General features: G+C 48.9%; 1 protein-coding gene across 5 annotated transcripts in view; it reads left to right on the forward strand.

Annotated features, from left to right (window-relative positions):
• Positions 1-21,258, forward strand: part of PRKAG3 (protein kinase AMP-activated non-catalytic subunit gamma 3) — a 332,947-nt gene that overhangs the window by 250,844 nt on the left and 60,845 nt on the right. For all 5 annotated transcript variants that reach the window (XM_086954427.1, XM_086954429.1, XM_086954428.1 and 2 more), the window contains one exon: positions 328-382. In XM_086954427.1, coding sequence (XP_086810553.1) covers positions 328-382 — 55 coding nt within the window. The remainder of the gene's footprint in view (positions 1-327; positions 383-21,258) is intronic.

The following is a 21,258-nucleotide window of genomic DNA, read 5'->3' on the forward strand; positions in this document are numbered from 1 at the left end:
TTATAGAGGAGGTGTGTTGTAAATCTGTTTCCATACCGATTGTTATTTCAACACTGTATATAAATAAACCGTCCCGTTTACTCGTTATTCCCCAGCCCACGCCCTCCCCTTGTCTTGCCGCTTCTTGGTACATTCCATACAGCTGTGAGCTGCCCCTTGGAGTGTTGTATAGTAGTTGATGAAATAGCAGCTGGATGGATTGGTGATGCCAAAGGAACAAGTCCTTGCTCATCGCACACAGAGTGTAAGGCTTTGAAATGTTAATGTCCTGAAGCCCGGATGATCAGTAAAATGAGCCATAAGCCAACCTTTTTTTTTCTCTTCCAGAGGTCTACCTGCAAGGCTCCTTCAAGCCCCTGGTCTGCATCTCCCCTGACGACAGGTGAGTGTGAGCCCAGGCCGGATGGAATGTTTGTAGGGACAATGTACCCCACACCTCTTGACCTGGCTGTAGTATCCAGACTTGTTGAAGAAACAGAAAACAGACTTGCGGCCTCTTGGGGTGGGGAAGAATGGCTATCAGTACATACATGGGATGTGTCAAACCCGGCTCAGGGGGGCCAGGATCCAATGTGGCCTCTGGGGTTATCTGCCCCTGGTGTGCTGGGGTACAGGTGATACACTTCCACTGTCTGGGAGCACAGTCAGCACACTGCATCTCGTGCTTTCCCACACCAGTGGTGCCCAGCATGGCCCCCACTGGCCCATTCCTCAGCTCACTCACACACTCCTTTTAACACTACCTATCATTACATGCCGCACAGAGGGGCGCACAGGGTGCCAAGACTACAGTCTGGGCCTGCACATAACAGCAGAACTATGCCCAGTGGGGCGATTAGACCACAATCCTAATAACGCAGATACAAAGGTCTGGTCACACTACCGGTCTCCCTAAAACACGATACACCATCAATACTGCTTTATGCGTCATACCCACGACACGGGTAATAGTCCCGTGCCCAGGAAGAGGGCATGTAGAGTGTGCCCCTCCAGCACAGGACAGATCCAGGACCTCACATACTTAGGGACAATCCTAGACCAACAGCACACATGCTTAGCAGCCCTTAATTTGTGCCTGTGTTTTTCGGTGCTCTGAAGTTATTCTTTAATAGCAGCTCTTATTACAGTCCACCACTTGATGGCGCTAGATGTGTGTCTTTTAACAGGGCACATTAGCAACAGTGTGTAAGAGCTCAATACATTAAAACACTTCAATACCAAGTTGCCCAGACCAGTCTCACAGCTTTGGGTTAGTTAAACAAACTCCTCTAAATTGTCACAACTGTTGGAGTGTGATGGTTAGTAGTTATCGGTGGCTCTGGAATTTGGCGTGTTGTCTGGGGCTGTGAGTGGTGAGATCTGCAGTGATCTTCCATGAAATACCTGGAGCCCTAGCACTTATTTATTTATTTATATTTTTACAAATGAAACACTTGTGTAATAACAGGCTGTGTGGATATCATGGTGTGGTTTTACGCCCTTACTGTGTAATACACTTACCAACCCCAGAAAACCCTTAGGTTTAATTTGTTAAAACCTCTAGCTCAACCCTGGGTAGCTGTGACTCTGATCAGCAAAGCTTACGCAAAGAAATAACTCTAAAGCATTTAAACCATACCAAAACAAGTGAAGAAGCAATAACTGAAACACTAAAGAAATCTGACACCAGTGTATGAAAATAAACTGTATTTTTATGTATTTTTAGACACCACAATCAAAAAGATTCATCAGCGGGGTCCAGATATATAGATTTTATAGGGTACTGTAAATATAAGGTTTTTTACTCAACTGCAAACAATCTTTGGCAAATTCAACAAATATGACACTTTGAAACTTTTTGAACAAAAACTTTGACCAGTTGCGTTGTGTTCAGTTAGAGTACTTGAGGCTAACAACTCTGACAGCGAGCCAGTCAGGCGGACCAATAAGGCCCTCAGAAACAGCTGCCTCTGCAGGTGAAGCAGTTTTCAGTCCGTTCCAGGAGCTTTTATCCTTTGCTTTAGGTTCCTCTGGGAGTGGTCCTGATGCAAGGGATACAGGATACTGAACATGCTAATGCATGCTGTGGATGAGTTGTGGTCGTTGAAGCTACACCTTGTTTTACAGAGGGGTGAGGCGGTCATGGCCACTGGATCGATGTCACTCGAAGTCTTTTCGGTTCTGGTAGAAGTCAAGTCACATCTTGGCTACCAGTCACTCTGTATCGCAGTCACAGCCAAACCTGGTGACTTTCTTGCGTCCACCGGACTCGGGTGCAACTTTGAGCATTGGGTCCTCATCTCCAATGTTGTATGATGGCAGTTGGTGGTGGTGTGAAGATTTTGGGCTACTAACTAGCCCAAGTAGGCTTCTTCAGCTATTGGGGCCCTGTTCTGCGAACAGGAGGTCAGCCAACTGACCCTCAGAGTCTCTTGCTTCGGCTGAGCTCCAGTCGACGACTTCCCAAGGAGCAGGACAAAGCAGACACAGTCCCTTCTCCTTTGCTCGCCACCAGGTGCAGTGGGTGCAGTTCATTCCAGTGCAGCCTTTCTTTGCCAGGTCCTTGGTGCAGCAGGACAGTCCTTCTTCGATCCTTCTTCCAGTCCAATCAAGATCTGAGTGTGGGTGCCAGGAATGCCCCTTTATGCTCTGAATATGCCCTCAGGGTAGGATTTGATTGGTAGCCAATGAGTTTCCAGATTCCCTCCTTCCTGATGACCACTTTCTGCGAAGTGTGGTGTCTGGCTATCCCAAGATGCACCATTCTGCCCAGTTCCAACATGGTTGAATCCCTCTTTCGGTGTCCAGAGCTCCCTTGCCCAAACCAGAGGTGTGGCCACCAAGAGGGCTACACACACCTGAAAAACCAGTTTGGCAACTGGTTTCCCCTTCCATGTCCCTAGTGCCAGCCCGTCTGCCTAAATAATGGAGCAACCTTTGTCTTAAGTGTAACCCATTTTCCCTTCAAAGGTGGCTTCTCCTTCGAAGCTCGCCTTTTGGGCCAACACCTGTATGGCTTTCTGCAGGAGGGAGGTACACCTCCCTCCAGTGCAGGCTCCTATTGTCTCCTTTGCTGGGAGTCATTAGCACGTCTCCACAGGAGGGCAGAAAGCTGTCTCTGGGACAGGCTCCTTGTGCAACTGTTAAGGGTCCAGGAGAATAAAAGCAACAGAGGGCTACTTTGTAAAAGTTGCACACAGCGCATGCTACAATAATTCTGACTTTAGAATCAAGTCAGGCTTAATGCAGTCAATTGTTTGATACCTTGGAGTATCAACTTTGGTGGCACAGTTCAGGTCTTAGCACAGCTGAGGGGTCAGCTCGTACCCCTGTACTCGCCTATGAGGCGACCATGTCTCTCCACAGTAAAAATGACAGTGTTGCATATTTACTGCCAGAACATGTGAAATACATATTCTGCCCATGAAATATGCTGCACCCTGCCTTACAGCTCATAAGGCCTAGCATACGCGTGACGTACGCATATTGCAGGGGAAGGTTTGGCTGTGCCATTGCTTTGAATTGCAAAGTAGGCCCAGCAATTTAAACTGCTCTTCCAGTCTGTAATGACGGACGGAGAGGCTTGTTTTATTTGTATCACCCCCAGGGTGGCACAGCCTGTGCTGCAATCTCTGGGGGGGCCGTTTAACTTACATTCCCTGGGCACCATATAATAGGGACTTATAGGTAAGTTAGCTTATGCCAATGAGGTATAAACCTATTCAATATACACGGGTTAGGGTCAGGACACTGGGAATTAGGTCTGGCTAGCAGGCTCAGTGCGCACATTTAGTTGAAAAAACAAAAGCACCAGTCCAAAAACTTAGAGGTGACCGTACAGAAAGTGGCATTTCCTTACACACACCCAAATAAAAGTTGGCATATAAGATATAAAAGCAGTCAGAAACTCAGAGCAGGGAAACACACCCATATACCTGTAGGGGAGTACTAAAGAGTGGCTTTTAACTGGACAGGTTGTACCATCCTGGCTAGAACTCATGAGGTAGGGTCCATTGAACCTTCAATCATAAAGACAGAAGCATTTGGTATCCAAGAGAGTTTGAGGGGTACACGGAAAAATGGGGTTAGTTGAATGGCGTTGATATTTAATATGAAACAGTCATTGGCTAGTTGATTTTAAGACCGAGCTGCTTTTTTGCTGGGTGAAGGGGAGGCATTAGCTTGCTTAATCTCCACAACGGCCCCAGCAGCGCTTGGATGCCTGGCTTCACATTGGGGGTGCCTAGGAGTGGACATTTCACAGGAAAGCCAGGAAGGGTTCCACAGCGGTATGAAAACAGCGCTACGAGACCTCAGGGTAGAAGTGCGCTTTATAAATACAAACACATTTACGCATTTACATTTACAGGCATTGCATTAATTAACTGGAATGGCGCTTGCGGGACAAGTCTCAGGAGCAATGGAGGAGCTAGCCAGGAGATTGGTAGTGGGAAGTGGATGTGTCCTGGGTAGCTAAGGGGATGATATGGGGAATCTGCTGAGGAATGACAGGGAATAGATGTCATGTCCCTTAGTCAGGGCTTTAAGAGGGGTGGTCCTACCCGGTCTCATACCCCATCCCCTAATTTATGTCATTAACTTTACAGAAAAAAAACTCTGATTGCTTTCTCAACAATAACTATAAACACCACTACGAATCCAAGTCGGCGAAGCACTCCCTGATTACATTTCACAGGTTTTACTTCTTTGTGCACACCCTAAAAGTATTTGCTTTTTCTTATTTTTAAAAGTTTTTTAAATTATTTTGTAAAACTGAGTGGTCACTGTTAATACAGTATCAACATCATATTAAACATCTTTACATATTGAACAAATTACAGTTTTCGTACATTGGTTCACTCTCATGCACTTGCTCATAAATGTCCGTTCCGTCGTTGTTCTCGCTTTTCGATCTCCACAGTGGGAGAGGCGCATATCACCCCTCGGTAAGAGTTCCATTTGCCCCATTTTTTGTCCCACTTCTTGGGGCATCCTCTGCATTTAAACACTTCTTTCTCAGCAATCATGCATTTGTCCAACTCTTTAGCCCATCCCCCCACAGTCGGCACCTCAGCTGCACCCCAATGCATATCAGTTGCACGTTTCCCCAATGTATAACCCAGGGTGACCCATTGCTGTTCCACAACAGTGAGGTCTGTTGCCTCCCAAATGTTCAGAAGCCCCAGTCTCTGTGTCAGTTGGATATCCTTCCCAATGGCCCTGTGCATGAGTTGTGTGGCTCCATCCCAAAGCACCTTAATGTGTTAGCAATCCCACAAGGTGTGGTAGAAGGTGGCCTCCTCGAGGCACTGTCTCAGGCAAATTGTATCTTCCCTGCACCCAATCTTCATAAATGTGGCCCCTGTGAAATACAATCTGTGCAGTCCCTTCAAATGGATAAGTCTGAATTTAAGAGGGATGGCTGCATCTCTCTGAGACATAAGTGCAGATTGCCAGTCCTCGTCCTCTAATGGGCCTATGTCAGCCTGCCATTGTTCGCGAAGGCTCCGAAGTGGGTCTGGCAGATTGTTGCATAACTTATGATAGGTCAGTGTTATCGCTTTTTTTGGCAGTGGTTCAGAGAGTAACCTATCCTCCAGGGGGGAGGACTCCGGCACCTCCCCAGTCTCAGAGAGTGCAGTAGTAAGACCGTGACGGATTTGCAGGTAGCGGAAAACCTCCCCCCGGCCAGGTCATAGTCTTTTACCAGTTGTGCAAATGGCACCATGTTCCCTTTTTCCCAAAGGTGACGGGTGGTAGAAATACCGATAGTGTCTCATCTGCCAAACCCAGCTGATGACATAGTGTTCCAAGTTTTTGGGTCAACCACAGCGGTGGCCTGTGTTAGGATGTCCAGCCAGCCAAGTTTCCTGTTGGCTTGTCTCCAGATAGCTATGGTTTTAGAAGTAGGGCCGAAGAATCGGCCTCTCTTGACCGTGGAATAGAGGGCCCCTAGATATCCCTCTCTCCCCATTTGGTATTTATCCAGTGGATATGCTGGGTTTATCGAGGGGTGATATACCCAGTGATTCATCACCACTACCTGTGAAGCCCAGTAGTAGAGGCATACATCTGGGAGTGTGATGCCTCCATCATACCAACTCCTAGTCAATTTATGCAGGGCTTAGCGGGTGCCCTCCCATCCCACAGCAGGGATCTCACTTCAATCTCAACGCTCTTGAAATAGGACTCTGGTATCTCGATCGGACAGTTCTGGAGTGTATATAAAAACTGAGGAAGCGCAAGCATTTTAAAAAAGGCAGCTCGACCCAATAGGGAGAGGGGTAGGGTTCATCTATGTTTAACACAGTTACTCAGCCTGATCAGGGGGGCAGCAAAAAAATGTGTGTAGAAAATATCAGGATCCGGCGTGGTGCAGATTCCCAAATAGCGGAACTCATCCTCCGCGATCTCCACCTAACACCCTGGTGGGAGTTTCAGAACCGGCCCATGTAGTGAGAAAAGCACAGATTTAGACCAATTGATTGAGTACCCAGAGTATTTCCCAAAATTTGTGAAGATATTTAAAATTCTGTGAAGTGATTTCGTGGGGGCTTCTAAGTAGAGCAGGAGATCATCTGCGTAGAGGGATATCCTGTCATCTTTTTCTTCAGCCCATCTCAATTCCCTTCATAAAACATCCCCTCTGACCCATGCCCCCAGCGGCTCTAGTGCCAGGGAAAAAAATCAACGGAGACTGGGGGCAAACCTGTCTGGTGCCCCTCTTCAATGGAAACACTCTGGCTGTGCGATCATTAACTTTAATTTGTCCTCTAAGATCTGTATAATCAATCAATAAATCATAGCATTTGTAAAGCGCACTACATACCCGTGAGGGTCTCAAGGCGCTGGGGTGGGGGGAACGCTGCTACTGTTTGAAGAGCCAGGACTTGAGGAGTTTCCTGAAGGTTAGGATGTCTTTGGTCTGCTGTAGGCGGATAGGGAGGGTGTTCCACGTCTTGGTGGAGAGGTGGGAGAATGATCTGCCGCCGGCGGTCACTCTACGGATGCGGGGGACAGTGGCGAGGGCACGGTCTGCAGAGCGGAGCTGTCGGGATGGGGTATAGAGGCTGAGTCGGCTGTTGAGGTACGCTGGTCCGGTGTCGTGGAGTGCCTTGTGTGCGTGGGTGAGGAGCTTGAAGGTTATTCTCTTGTTGATGGGGAGCCAGTGCAGGTCTCTCAGGTGGGGTGTGATGTGGCTGCGGTGCGGGATGTCGAGGATCAGGCTTGCAGAGGCGTTCTGGATGCGTTGGAGCCGTTTCAGGAGTTTGGCCGGGGCTCCTGCATAGAGTGCGTTGTCGTAGTCCAGTCTACTACTGATGAGGGCATGGGCGACCGTCCTTCTAGTTGTGTTGGGGACCCACTTGAAGATCCTGCGAAGCATGCGGAGGGTGTTGAAGTAGGAGGAGGTGACGACATTGACTTGCTTTGTCAAGGAGAGTGTGGAGTCGAGGATGACCCCCAGGTTTCGTGCGTGGTCGGTGGGTGTAGGTGGTGTTCCTAGTGCCGAGGCCACCAGGAGTCGTCCCAGGCTGAGGGGGTGAAACCGAGGATGAGGACTTCCGTCTTGTCCGAGTTCAGCTTCAGACGGCTGTTCCTCATCCAGTGGGAAACGGCCTTCATTCCTTCGTGGAGGTTGGTTTTGGTGGTGCTGGTGTCCTTGGTGAGCGAGAGGATACGCTGGGTGTTGTAGGCGTAGGAAATGATGTTTAGGTCATGCCGTCGGGCTACGTGCGCGAGCGGTGCCATGTATACGTTGAACAATGTTGGGCTGAGGGATGATCCTTGAGGTACGCCGCAGATGATCTCGGTGTTTTTGGAGCGGAAGGCGGGGAGGTGGACACTCTGGGTTCTCCCGGTGAGGAAGGAGGTGGTCCAGTCCAGGGCTTTTTCTTGGATTCCGGCGCCGTGGAGGCGAGCTTTTAGTGTGCGATGGCAGACTGTGTCGAAAGCAGCTAACAAGTGCAGGAGGATGAGGGCTGCGGTTTCTCCGTTGTCGAGCAGGGTCCTGATGTCACCGGTGGCAGCGATGAGGGCAGTTTTGGTGCTGTGGTTGCTCCGAATCCAGATTGGGACGGGTCCAGGATGTTGTTCTCTTCGAGGAAGCTGGGCAGTTATTTGTTGACTAACCCTGGACGTAGTGTGCGTAGTGGGCTACCCGAAGCTACGCAAAGTGGGCGAGAAACTACGCCCACCTGCGCACTTCGCGTAGCCCCACTACGCGCCGCATGCCCCCCTCCCCTACATCCCTAATTTTATTAAATGGGCACATCAAAATAAATAAAATGCACTTACCTTGTCCGCAGCGTCCCGGGGCTCCATCTGCTCGTTCACGCCGCCTTCTGCTAACCAATGCGGGCGGCCGCGATTGCGCATTTCTCGCGAGTAATGCGCATGCGCAGACGCCCGCGCATGCACATTGGTTAGCAGACGGCGGCGTGAACGAGCAGAGGGAGCCCCGGGACGCCGCGGACAAGCTAAGTGCATTTTATTTATTTTGATGTGCCCATTTAATAAAATTAGGGATGTTCGGGAGGGCGGGAGGGAGGCGGGTGGCGCGCAACTTCGCTACGCCCACAGAGTGGGCGTAGTGTTGCCTGCTTTGTCTACTTTGCAAAGGGCGAAGTAGGCAACACTACGCCCACTTCGTGGGCGTAGCGAAGTCCTTCGCCCAGGGTTATTGTTGACAGCCTTTTCGATGACTTTCGCCGGGAACGGGATCAGGGAGATGGATCGGAAGTTCTTTAGGCCCTTGGGATCGGCCTTGGGTTTTTTGAGTAAGGCGTTGAACTCTGCGTGTATCCAGCTCTCCGGGAAGTTCGATGTCTCGAAGGAGATGTTGATGGTTTTTTGGAGATGAGGTGCGATCGTGCTGCTGGCTTTGTTGAAGATGTGGTGTGGGCAGGAGTCTTCTGGGTATCCGGAGTGGACGGTGTTCATGATCTTGATGGTTTCGTCGTCGTTGATGTTGGCCCAGGCGAGCAGGTGGTTGGTGGGGGTGGTGGCCGTGGGGGCAGAGGTGCCGGTGGTTGCCAGGGTGGTGACGGCGTCGAAGCTGTTGTGGATGTTGGCGATCTTGCGGTGGAAGTAGGTGGCCAGTGAGTCGCACAGGTCTTGTGACGGTGGGATGTCGTTGGTGTTGGAGCTGGGGTTGGAGAGTTCCTTCACAATGCTGAAGAGCTCTTTGCTGTTGTGTGTGTTGTTGTCTATGTGGTCTTTAAAGGTGGTCCTTTTGGTGGATCCGATAAGTTGGTGGTGTCGGCGGGTGGCGTTCTTGTGGGCTTTGTAGCTTTCCGGTGTTCTTTCGTGGGTCTGTTTTTTTTCCAGTTTTCGGCAGGTTCGCTTGGAGGCCTGGAGGTCTTCGGTGAACCAGCTGGCTCTCTTACTGGTCTGGGTGTTGGGGGGTTTCTTGAGCGGGGCGAGGGTGTTGGCGCAGTCATTGATCCATTGTCTGAGGTTGCGGCGTCGGTCGGGTCTGAGGGTGGGCTCTGGGCGAGGGCGGTGGTTAGCTGGTCCTCGGTGATCTTGCCCCAGCTGCGGCGAGGCATCAGCTGGGTGCGTGGTGGGTGGTGGGTTTCCGGAAGGTGAAGTGGATGCAGTGGTGGTCGGTCTAGTGGAGTTCGGTGGTGCAGTTGAAGGAGACGTGGGTGCTAGCTGAGAAGATGGGGTCAAGCGTGTGGCCGGCGGAGTGAGTGGGTGTAGTGACGAGTTGATTGAGTCCGAGGTTGCTGAGGTTGTCGATCAGAGTGGAAGTGTTGGGGTAGTTGTTGTTCTCGAGGTGGAAGTTCAGGTCCCCGAGGAGGATGTAGTCCGTGGAGGCGAGGGCGTGCGTGCTGATGAAGTCGGTGATGGAGTCGCTGAACTGGGGTCAGGTTGGGCGGGGTCTGTAGACGAGGGTGCCTCTGAGGGTGGTTTTGGGGTCCGTGTGGATCTTGAAGTGCAGGTGTTCGGCGGTGCTGAGGGTGTCGTTGACGTCTGTTGAGATTTTGAGGGTGTTTAGAAGTGTGGCTCAGGGGTTAGAGGCGGCAGACCCGGAAGCTGAGATCGGCCCTGGACCAGGGTTCAATTCCCTGCCTCGGCGGGTCTTGGGCTAAAAATTCCACGGTCTCGATAATTCTCGCTCCGGTGCCTTCTCGACTCACGGGTTCACGCTCTGCGACTCTGGGCAATAGCTTGCTTAATCTCCACAACGGCCCCTCGCGGCGGGATGCCTGGCTTTCACCTTGTGGATACCCTGCCGGGGCCTCTCACAGGGGAATACCAGGACGGGTTCCCTAGGCAAGTGCCAGGATGCCCTTTGTGGTGACAGGTCGCGCTATATAAGTATACCTACATTTACATTTTACATTTACATTTCTGTGGATGATGGCAATTCCTCCACCTACTCCGTTGGTGCAGTCCTTGCGGGTGATCTTGTAGCCTTCTGGGATGGCTATGGCGATGTCGGGCGCCGAGGTGGGGGTTAGTCAGGTCTCCGTCAGGAAGGCGACGTCTGGGGCGTTGGTGTCGAGTAGGTCCCAGAGTTCGACCGAGTGTTTGCGGGCAGATAGGGTGTTGAGCAGGATGCATCTGAGAAAGTTGGGTTCTTCGGTAGGTGGGCTGGCGGGCCAGATGCTGGTGAAGCTGCAGCTCCAGCAGGAGAAGGGTCCTTGTGTACGCTTCGGAGTGGCTAGGCAACAGGTGTGTGACCGTCCGGTGATGAGTGCGTGGAGGGTGCTGGGGTCGTAGCGGTGGTGTGTGTCGTGGTGAGGGCGGGAGTCAGGGGTCCTGGCGCTTGGCACGGATGGGCGCAAACGGGCTTGTCTTAGGCGCGCCTTCGGCGTGCCAGCGACGCGCCCGCTGCACGGCTGCTTTGCGGCCGCTTTGCGGCCTCCATATGAGGGGGAGTGGTGGGGGGGAGCAGCTGGGAGGCGGGAGCATGGCGGTGAATGGGATCACAGGGGGGCAGGGCCGCAGGGGACGCAGCGGCGGGAAAGAGTGAGGACGGGGGCGAGCGGGCACACACCGGGGTACCGAAGGCAAAAAGTGGGCACAGTGGGGCACACAAGAGTACAGCACCAACAACAGTATTTAACTAAACAGGTGGGGCCACAAAGCGGGAGAGACACAAGGCAGAGAGAGGCACAGAGGGGCGCAAGTACAGGGAGCACAGAGAAAGAATCACTCAGGCGCAAACCAGATTGAGCTGCAGCAGCACCACAGGGCACACAGGAGGGCTGTGTGGTAGCATGGGGGAGCAACCTGCCTGGTGACAGGGTCAGAGGTTGCTCTCCTCACCACCATGCGGCATCCACATGAGGGGGAGTGGGAGGGAGGAGCAGCTGGGAGGCGGGAGCAGGGCTGCGAATGGGATCACAGGGGGGTGGGGCCGCAGGGGCCACAGCGGTGGAAAAGAGCGAGGACGGGGGCGAGCGGGCACACACCGGGATACAGAAGGCAAAAAGTGGACACAGTGGGGCACACGAGAGTACAGCAACAACAACGGTATTTAACTAAACAGGTGGGGGCACAGAGAGGGGGAGACACAAGGCAGAGAGAGGCACAGAGGGGCGCAAGTACAGGGAGCACAGAGAAAGAATCACTCAGGCGCAAACCAGATTGAGCGACAGCAGCGTCATAGGGTACACAGGAGGGCTGTGTTGTGGCATGGGGGAGCGACCTGCCTAGTCTAATCCAGCCCATGAACTTTGGTCCGAACCCCAAGCGTTGTAACACCTCAAAGAGGTACGGCCACTCGACCAAATCGAACGCCATTTTGGCATCCAGGGATAAGATTATGGCGTCTTCCTCTATGACGTGCTTGCGGCCGATCTCATTATGGAGCCTAAGGAGGTTAACGGCCATGCTGCGGCCCGGCATGAAGCCGGACTGGCCCGTGTGTATGAGTGAGGTGAGGAGTGGCGCCAATCGGGAAGCTAGTAATTTCGCAAGGATTTTTCCCTCAGCATTGATCAGTGAAATCGGCCGATAGGACCCGCATTTGTTCCCAGGTTTCTCTGGTTTACGGATGACTACAATGGACGCCAGTCTCTGATCCTCTGGCAAAACCCCCCTCTCATAGCTCAGTATTTATTTTTTTGAGATGTTACATTTCAGATTTTTTTACCCCATGCAACAAATGACTCTTGCACAGTGCATACTGTGAACTCAGTTGCCGGTAGGGGTCTGGATGAATTCATAAATGAAAGCAATGAAATAAATTAATTTAGGAACACAAATTGTTCTAGTGTTTAGAGAGGAATATAAGTCGAGGGACGGTAGTTCAAGGAGGAAGAAGGACTGTGGTGGGTTCCCTTATTCATTTATCTATTCATACTCTTCGGAAACATGTGAGTACTTCATTGAATGGTACAGTTGTTTTTAAAACATTTATTAGCAGGTTGTTTTATGCATGCTATTACAGGGTTATGATGGGTGCATTAGTCATAAGTGTATAGAAATGCTCTGTAGAATGTGTGTGTGTACATATGCATACATATTTTCCCACCACCCATCAGCACAGGAAGTGACATCACTGGCTCTCCCATCATCCACCTGCACAGGAAAAGACATCACTGAGTTTCCCATCAACCATCTGGACAGGACTTTACATCATGACACCCAGGACTCCTCTCCTACCCCCTTCAAGGGTCTACTTAATGACAGCTGCAACATGGAGGTGCAGTAGACGTGCACAGTGGGTGCGCCACTGGCATGTCGAAGGTGCACCAAAAGCCCACCTGTCTGCGCACGCCAGTGCTTTGACTGCGCCTAGCGTCAAGAACCGTGGTCCTATCTCCGCCCAATGATACTCTGCAGCACTCCGTAGGTGACAAGACCCCGGACACTGTTCCCCCAACATCTGTTGTGCTGCACTTCACACCACGGTAGGAGCTTTCACTTGTACCCACTGCCAGTTCTCCAGCAACCACCCACCAGCACCCCAATACAAATACAAAAAATTCTCTCAATTCCCCATCTCAACACAAACACCATACAAGCACCAACAACGCCTACACTCCCACCATACACCACACGACACAGCAAACTTGCACAGTAAAACACACACTCGCGTGTTTGCTTCTCAACACACGATCACTCAGCAAACACACAATCAAAATATAGGACCTTCTGAGCAGCGACACACCCAACATCCTCTTTATCACAGAGACCTGGCTCAACCCCTCATTGGCTCCTGACATCACTATGGCAATCCCACTGGGCTGCAATGTTGCTCAACAGGACCGCCTTTATAAGCCAAGAGAAGGACTCACTATCATCTACAAAGAATCCATCAATGCACAACATCCACAGAGAACATCACCCCATTCATGGAGCACCTGCACTTCCTGCAAATTTCTGAAAAATTCACCCTCAATGGAACCCTTGCCTATCGACCACCTGGACTGTGAGCCACCTTTACCGACCTCATCACAGACTGTGTCGCTCCGCTCACCATTGACTCCAAAGCCTACAGTCTCCTCAGTGACCTGAACTTTCACCTCGAAGCTCGGAACGACCCCTGCTTCACAGCACTTCTCAAAAGCTTGAGCAACATCAGACTCATCCAGCTCTTCACAGAGCCAACACATACTGCAGTACATATACTGGACCCCATCTTCACTACAAGCAATAGCATCAAATACAACTCCACCACACTCAGCGCCCTTAGCACTCATCAGTCTAGCCCCATGCGACAACCTCGCCAAGGACATCAACAACTTCAACAACTAGATCGAGAACTGCGCATACTCCCTTGCACCCATCAAACCCCACAAGCATAGTAGATCAAAATAACAGGTCAGCTGGCACACAGAAGACCTCAGAGACACCAGAAGATACTGTAAGCAGCTAGAAAGGAAATGGAGAGCCAGCCATTACACCATCAACAGAACTACCTACAAGGCTGCACTCAAGTGCTATCACCAGCAAATGGGAGACACCAAGGAAAAAACACCAGTGGAACACATCGAAGGAAGCTTCAACAGCTGCAAGGAAATCTTCTTGATCATCAAGGATTTTACCTCGCCCTCATCCATTGTCAACAACATTGTTGCCTCCCAACAACTCTGCGACAACCTATTCAACGTCTTCCACAGCAAAATCACAAACATCTACATCAACTTCACATTCCATGCCAATCCAAGAGAACTCACTGCTGACCTACCCAACACCAAACAAGATGGCCACCTGACAGAATAGATAAACCTCACCAGAAACGACACAGTGGCAATCATGCGGACCATCTACTCAGGGGCCCCAATGCCCCCAACACATCTACAACCTGGGAACATCACCAGACAGCACCACCCTGACCCATATAATCAACACCTCCATCATGAACGCCACTTTCCCAATTGAATGAAAACCTGCAGAAATGAACGCCCTTCTCAGGAAGCCCACAGCCAACCCAAATCAACTGAAAAACTTCCGACCCATCTCCCTGCTCGCCTGCGCAGCCAAAGAAGGTTAATAACAAGCAACTCACAACCCGCCTCAAACTTCACCACCTCACAAAACCAGGATTTAGAAACAATGACAGCACAGAAACAGCACTCGTCATGGCAAACAATGACAATCGAAACTACCTGGACTGAGGAGAAATAGCAGCCATCATCCTGTTGGACCTCTCTGCGGTCTTCGACACTGTCTCCCACAACATCCTCATCAGAAGACACCACGAGATTGCATGCAAGGATCTGCTCTCAAATGTATCTGTTCCATCCTCATGGGAAAAACCCAAAGTATCAGGCTGCTACCCTTCATATCAGAGATCAAGAAACTGATTCGCGGTGTCCCACATGGATCGTCCCTCAACCCCACTCTTTTTAACATAAATGGCACCGCTTGCCAACATCATGCAATCACAACACATCACCGTCATCTCCTATGCCAATGACAGCCAACTCATACTCTCCCTGATGTGCAAGACAAACACCACCAGAACCAACTTCACCAACTGCATGACAATGGTAGCAGACTGGATCCGAACCAACTGCCTGAAGCTCAACTCCGACAAGACGGAAGTATTGGTCTTCGGCAATGTTAGAAATGTGGGTCTCTAGTTGGCAGTGACTTGCACCCTATCCAAGTAGGGACTCTTCCTTCTAGTCAGGGTAAGGGGATTGAACAGTTAAGATAACCCCTGCTCACCCCCTTGATAGCTTGGCACGAGCAGTCAGGCTTATCTCAGAGGCAATATGTAAAGCATTTGTACATAAACACACAGTAACACAATGAACATACTAAAAATGGACACCAAATCAGTTTAGAACAATAGCCAATATTTATCTAACCAAAACGTCTAAAAAGCAACAAACACAAGCGAAGAATTAAAATCTAAAAAATACCTTGAAAATACAGTACCTTGAAGTCGATAGCACCAACCGGGGCTATCACAACTTCGTGACCAACAATCCAGCAGTTCAGTCTGACCTCGGTGGAGTCAAGGGAAGGCTATGGCATCGGAGAAGACTCGCAAACAGTACAGTGGAGTTGAACAGGCCTCAAGGACCTTGTGGTGAAGTGCAGCGGTGAGGCATCGCGGGTGTCGGTGCTGCAAGTCGTGCAGAAGTCGGGGAATCCTTGAAGCAACACTTGTTGCAGATCAAACTCCATGAGATAGAAATCAGGAGCATTTACATTGGCAGTGCTGGAGCTGCGTGTCATCACGGGTCATGGGTTGTGTACTTCACGATGTGTCTATGGCTTTGGTGCAGGAAGCAGCGCGATGTTGGTGTGGAGCGCTGGCGTCGGAGTCGATGATGCTGTTTTCGACACCCTAAGGCTGCGGTGTTGTTGAGGGCAGTGTGGCGAGATGGTGACCTCAAGAAGTGAGTCAGTGATGGTGCTTAGGCGGACCAATGTTGTGGTGTGGTCAAAGTTAGGGTGCCTACGGCCACGGTGCAGGCATTTCACCATTGGTGAGATCAGGGCTGTGGTGTTGTCGTGCATGGGTGCTGCATTCACTCAATGAGAGGTGTCCGCGACATTGTGCAGGCATCGGCATCAGTGACGGTGTCTGGAATCCTTTTCTTGAAGTTACAGCCCGGCAAGCACCTCCAATGGCCCAGAAAGGGAATTGGCACCACTTGGCAGGTCAAAACTCTCAGCAGGGAAGTTTAGGGGCCATATGTAGGTACGTTAATTTTACTGACTCATAAATACCGAATTTTACCGATTCGGTATTTATGAATCGGTAAAATAGAAGGGGGGAGATGTAGAAAGAATCAGTAATTGAATTACCGATTCTGTAAGAATCGGTATTTACCGAATCGGTAAATACCGATTCGGTAATGCCCATTTATTCCTATGGGCTTCAATGCCCATAGGAATCAATGGGCATTACCGAATCGGTATTTACTGATTCGGTAAATACCAATTTTTGCAAGGGTGCAGGGGGTGTCACTTTGACACCCTCTAGCACCCCGATTTAAAGCATGTGTGACATGTGGCACACAGACATGCCCTAAGGGCATGTCCATCTGCCACATGCCATAGGTGTGCATGCACACATGTGCATGCACACCTGGAATCGGTATTTTACCACCCAATTGGATTGTATTGTATTGTATTGTATATTGAATTTATATAGCGCTTATCACCCAGGGGTCTCTAAGCGCTTGCCTTGGGAACCCGTCCTGGCTTTTTTCCCTGTGAGATAGCCCCTACAGGGCATCCCCAAGGTGAAAGCCAGGCATCCCGCCGCGGGGGGGCGTTGTGGAGATTAAGCAAGCTTAATGCCCAGAGTTGCAGACTGTGAACCCATGATTAGGTCAGGCACCGGTGCAAGAATTATTGAGTCCGTAGACATTTGATCTCAAGACCCTGCCGCGTCGGGAATTGAACCCTGGTCCCGGGTCTGACCTTTGCTTCAGGGTCTGCCTGCTCTAACCAGTGAGCCACACTTCTCACTGGTAAAATACCGATTTGGTAAGGCCTGTGGGACTCAGAAGAGTCCTACCTACATTTCAAAATTACCGAATCGGTAAAGATACCGATTCGGTAAATTTACCGATTCGGTAAATTTACTGAATCGGTAAAAAAAGGGCCCCTACATCTCAAATGACCATTTACCGGTCGGTAACGGCTGAAATCGGCCGTTACCGGTTGGTAAATGGACACCTACATCTGGCCCCAAGTGCTGTAGGTGAGGGTGAAGCCTTTGTGTCCCTGAGACTTATTAATCCAGAGGCAAGCACACAAAATCCCTTGGAGAAACTTGGAAAGCAGGATCAAAACAGCAAAGTTCAGTTCCATGACTGCTCACTGACAGCAGGCCAACCCAGCAAAGCAACACACAGGAAAGGGGCAGTACTACTCCAGATAGCTCTTCCGCTATACTTCTTGGCAGAGTCCTCAATCCAGAAGTGTTCTAAAATGTGGGGTTACAGGTCCAATACCTATACCCCTTTTTGGCCTTTGACGTAGGCAGCATTGTGAGAGGCCAGGCAGAGCCCTATTCAGGTGTCCATGACAACTCCTCCCACCACTCTAGCTCAGTAAAGCCTTCAGCCTGGCGATGGGCCATCGGGATATGAGGGGCACACCTCAACTTCCTGACACATGTCAATCATGGATAACTAATCATAATCACAATGTACACAGGGAGCACTTGCACTTTAGCACTCATCAGCAGTAGTAAAGTGCCCAGAGTACACAAACGAGCAAAAAGGAAGTTCAGCACACAGTCAAAAATACAGGAGGTAGAGGGAAAAATACAGGGAAACCCACGGCAAGGATGCCAGGTCTGACAGGCAACAAGGCCGTCCCATGGGATTCCATCTGGTGGCCATCAGAGCTAGGACCAAAAACCACATCAAAAGAACACTCAAGAAATCTAGGGATCATCCAAAATGACAAGCTCAACAAGACGGCTCAAGTCAACGCAGTGTGCCCCTGCTGCTTCCACATCCTACGCACGCTGGGAAAGATCTTCAAATGGTTGCCTCAGAACACCAGACGGACCATCAAACAAGCACTAATAAGCAGCAGGCTGGACTACGGTAACATTCTCTACACCAGAATGTCCAAAGAACTCCTACACAAACTCCAGAGCACCCAGAACGCAGCCGCAAGACTCATACGCGACCTCCCACGCATCACCTACATTACACCACACCTCAGGAAGCTTCACTGGCTCTCCATTCACAAGTGCAACTAATTCAAACTCCTCACACACACACACAAAGCCCTACACAACACAGGACCAGAATACCTGAACAGCCTCATACACTTTCATCAACCCACCAGACACCTAGGCTCTGCCTCACTCTCACTTGCACACAAGCCCCACATCTGCAAAAAAGCAAAATCGGAGGTTGCTCATTCTCCTACATCACACCCTAGACATGGTGCAACCTCTCTCAACACATCAGAGCCTCCTACTCACTTCTGTGTTCCGTAAGAAGCTGAAAATGTGTCCCTTCATATAAGCACCTTGGGACCACACACCTAGCTTAAGCGCCTCGCTACCCTCTCAGGTGATCAGTGCGGTGTATATATCAACAAAACATAACACATATATATGTCTAAAGGCTGCAGAACATTACACAATAAAACATATGGTGAATTCATGCCTTGTGTGATGGATGGACACATTGTTTGATGATGTCATAGGATGATTTACATTGGAGAATACAATTAGATTGAAAATACATTAAAATACAGCCCTTGATGTGACAATGGTTAAGTTAAAATCAACTAGATGCTGGACTTCCCAAAGCTTTCCCATGTATACATGTATCTTGTATGTGGAGTTAAATGAATGCACTTTAACTGCAAGCCGCTGCAGAAATATCAGAATGCCTGTATAACTTCCATAGGTTTTAATTTTCTGTGCACTTTGAACCTTTAACTTTTAATGTTGGTATAGGCTTAATGATAAATAAATCTTGAGCTTAGGAGGTTCATGACTTAATGACCCATTGGATGTCTCTTTATTATGTGATGGTATAACCCGCTCTTTCTATACTTGCTTATGCAGAAGGTGCCTTAGGTTATACCATGTATCTGTAAACCCAGGAGATTTGTGTTAGCACATCATGATATGTTTGAGGACTCAGACAATAAAGTGATATATGGATGGACATGTTAATGTAGTGTACTATGTGATGTCTCATTGAACAGAGCGATGGTTGAAGCACAGGACACTTTATATTGCAATATTTGCACAATCACTGACCCTATAGTGTCCCTTAAAAAGAGAAGTATTCCATAGAGTCGCCATAAGCCAGAGCACCATGCAACAGCGCTATAGTGTTCTAAACAGATAGATAACTCAAAGGCCACAATAAAGCATAATCCACGGACACCCAATGTTATGGATATGGGAGTCACATCACCACTAGCACTTTAAAATGTTGGAAACAGACATAAGATATGTGGGTGACGGGACATGAAGGAACCAATGTATGCTGGTTGGAGGAGATTGATCGGCCTACATTGATAGCAGCCACCTATGCACATGAGAGATGTAACATGAGGGCTCATGTTGGAAAGACCATAAGGGGAATGCCTTACTAAGATTCCACTTAACTGTGGATATAGTAGCAAAGAGTAGGCTGTTTAGGAAGAGTGTACAGTCACGTGTCCCCACTGAGTACACATGCTTCCGGTCTAAATGATCCATCAGCCCCACAGTATGAGCGACTCATGACAGGATACACCAGGTCCGTGAATATCAATACAAGGTTCACAAATGGGTTCATGTCACATAATCACATTCACAATACATATCGAAGACATATACAGTCATTTCAATTTTACAGCACACGTCACTTTCATGGGGATGTATGACATTACAACGCATACTTTTACATCGCATGCTTTGACATCGCAACTTTTACAACGCATGCCTTTACAACGCATAGTGTTGAGGGGTGCTGGATAGTGAATAGTTTAATTTACTATTCCAACTCCAGTCCCCGTGGATAGTAGGGAAGGTGTTGGATAGTAAATTAAATCTATTCCCTATCCTAGAGCGCCCCCCAGGGCAATGCGTTGTAAGGGTTTGCGTTGCGATGTAAAAGCACTGCCTGGTAAAAGTTGCGTTGTAAAGGATGTTTCCCCTTTCATAGTGATCTCACAGTATTCAGAATTTTTCAGAATTCCAAATTTATTTATTTATGATCTTGGAACTCCGAAGAGATCCACATAAAATTTTACTTTACATTTTCTAAACATTCAAATACAACTAGTATAAATATAGGAAAGATCATATAAAACCCATTTTAAATATAAAACCCACCCTATAAATGTTTTAAAATATATCTAAAAAACACTTTAAAAAGTTAAAAATTCTATGACAAAATATTTCATTTGGTGGTACATGCATAGAGTCAGTCAGGGCAGAGGCAGAGAGAATAGATAAAGATAAACAAATAGGCCTTATCCATTTACGTCGACATAATGATAGAGCAGGACAAATAAACATTACATGAGTAATATCCTGGATAGGATTATTGCACAAATTGCAGGCTGGAGAGGAACCATACCATTTAGCTAATAAGTTGTTTAGATGGAGTAGATCTTGCCTCATTAGTAACCAAAAACAGCGCACTCCATGAGGCAGGTTCCAAGTAATATAGGCCTGCACTTTATTTATCACACAGGAGTCAATAGACGGGTCGGTGCCTCTCTTTAGGATGCGGGCTTCTCTATCCCTGGTGAAACTCAATTTCGAAGTAGCCTGTTTCAAAGTGGCTTTTAATTGATATGGCGAAAGGGTGAACAGTACAGTTTCATCCAGTTGAAGCAAGGCTACAGCAGCTCTGAAATTTTTAACAATTACTGATTGCTCATTTTAACTTTCTAATAATTATTCCCGGATAAAAGATCTTATTGTACCTAGCTCACCCTTTACAAGACTTATCACCCAATGTACTATTCCCGCAAGTCCCTGTACCCAGGTACTTCTTAAAACCCAATTCCAACCATAAAGCAGCCACGGGACAAGCAGTGTTAACTGAGGTTTGGCTCCGTAAAATGTTGCCTTCTGTTGTATTTAGGAAACCCCATTTTCCTAAGTCATGTAGTTCAATACCATACAACAGAGAGGCAGGGATTTTAGCACGAAATACCTCTAATAAAATTCCAAAGTGTCTCCTTCCAGTTGACCAATAGAGGGAGCCCAACTTTTCCCCTGTCTAATTGCTTTATGAATATTATTTTCTGTGTGTGCTTTATCACTTAAACTGCTACACACCGTTTTTCCCAAGAAAACGTATGATTTTACAAGTTCCAGTTTTGCCCACATACAGATCAAACGGAATTTCCATACTTCAGCTTTTATCTACCGTG

This window comes from Lissotriton vulgaris, chromosome 2_1, assembly GCF_964263255.1.
Source record: "Lissotriton vulgaris chromosome 2_1, aLisVul1.2, whole genome shotgun sequence".
In the NCBI taxonomy this organism is placed as follows: Eukaryota; Metazoa; Chordata; class Amphibia; order Caudata; family Salamandridae; genus Lissotriton; species Lissotriton vulgaris.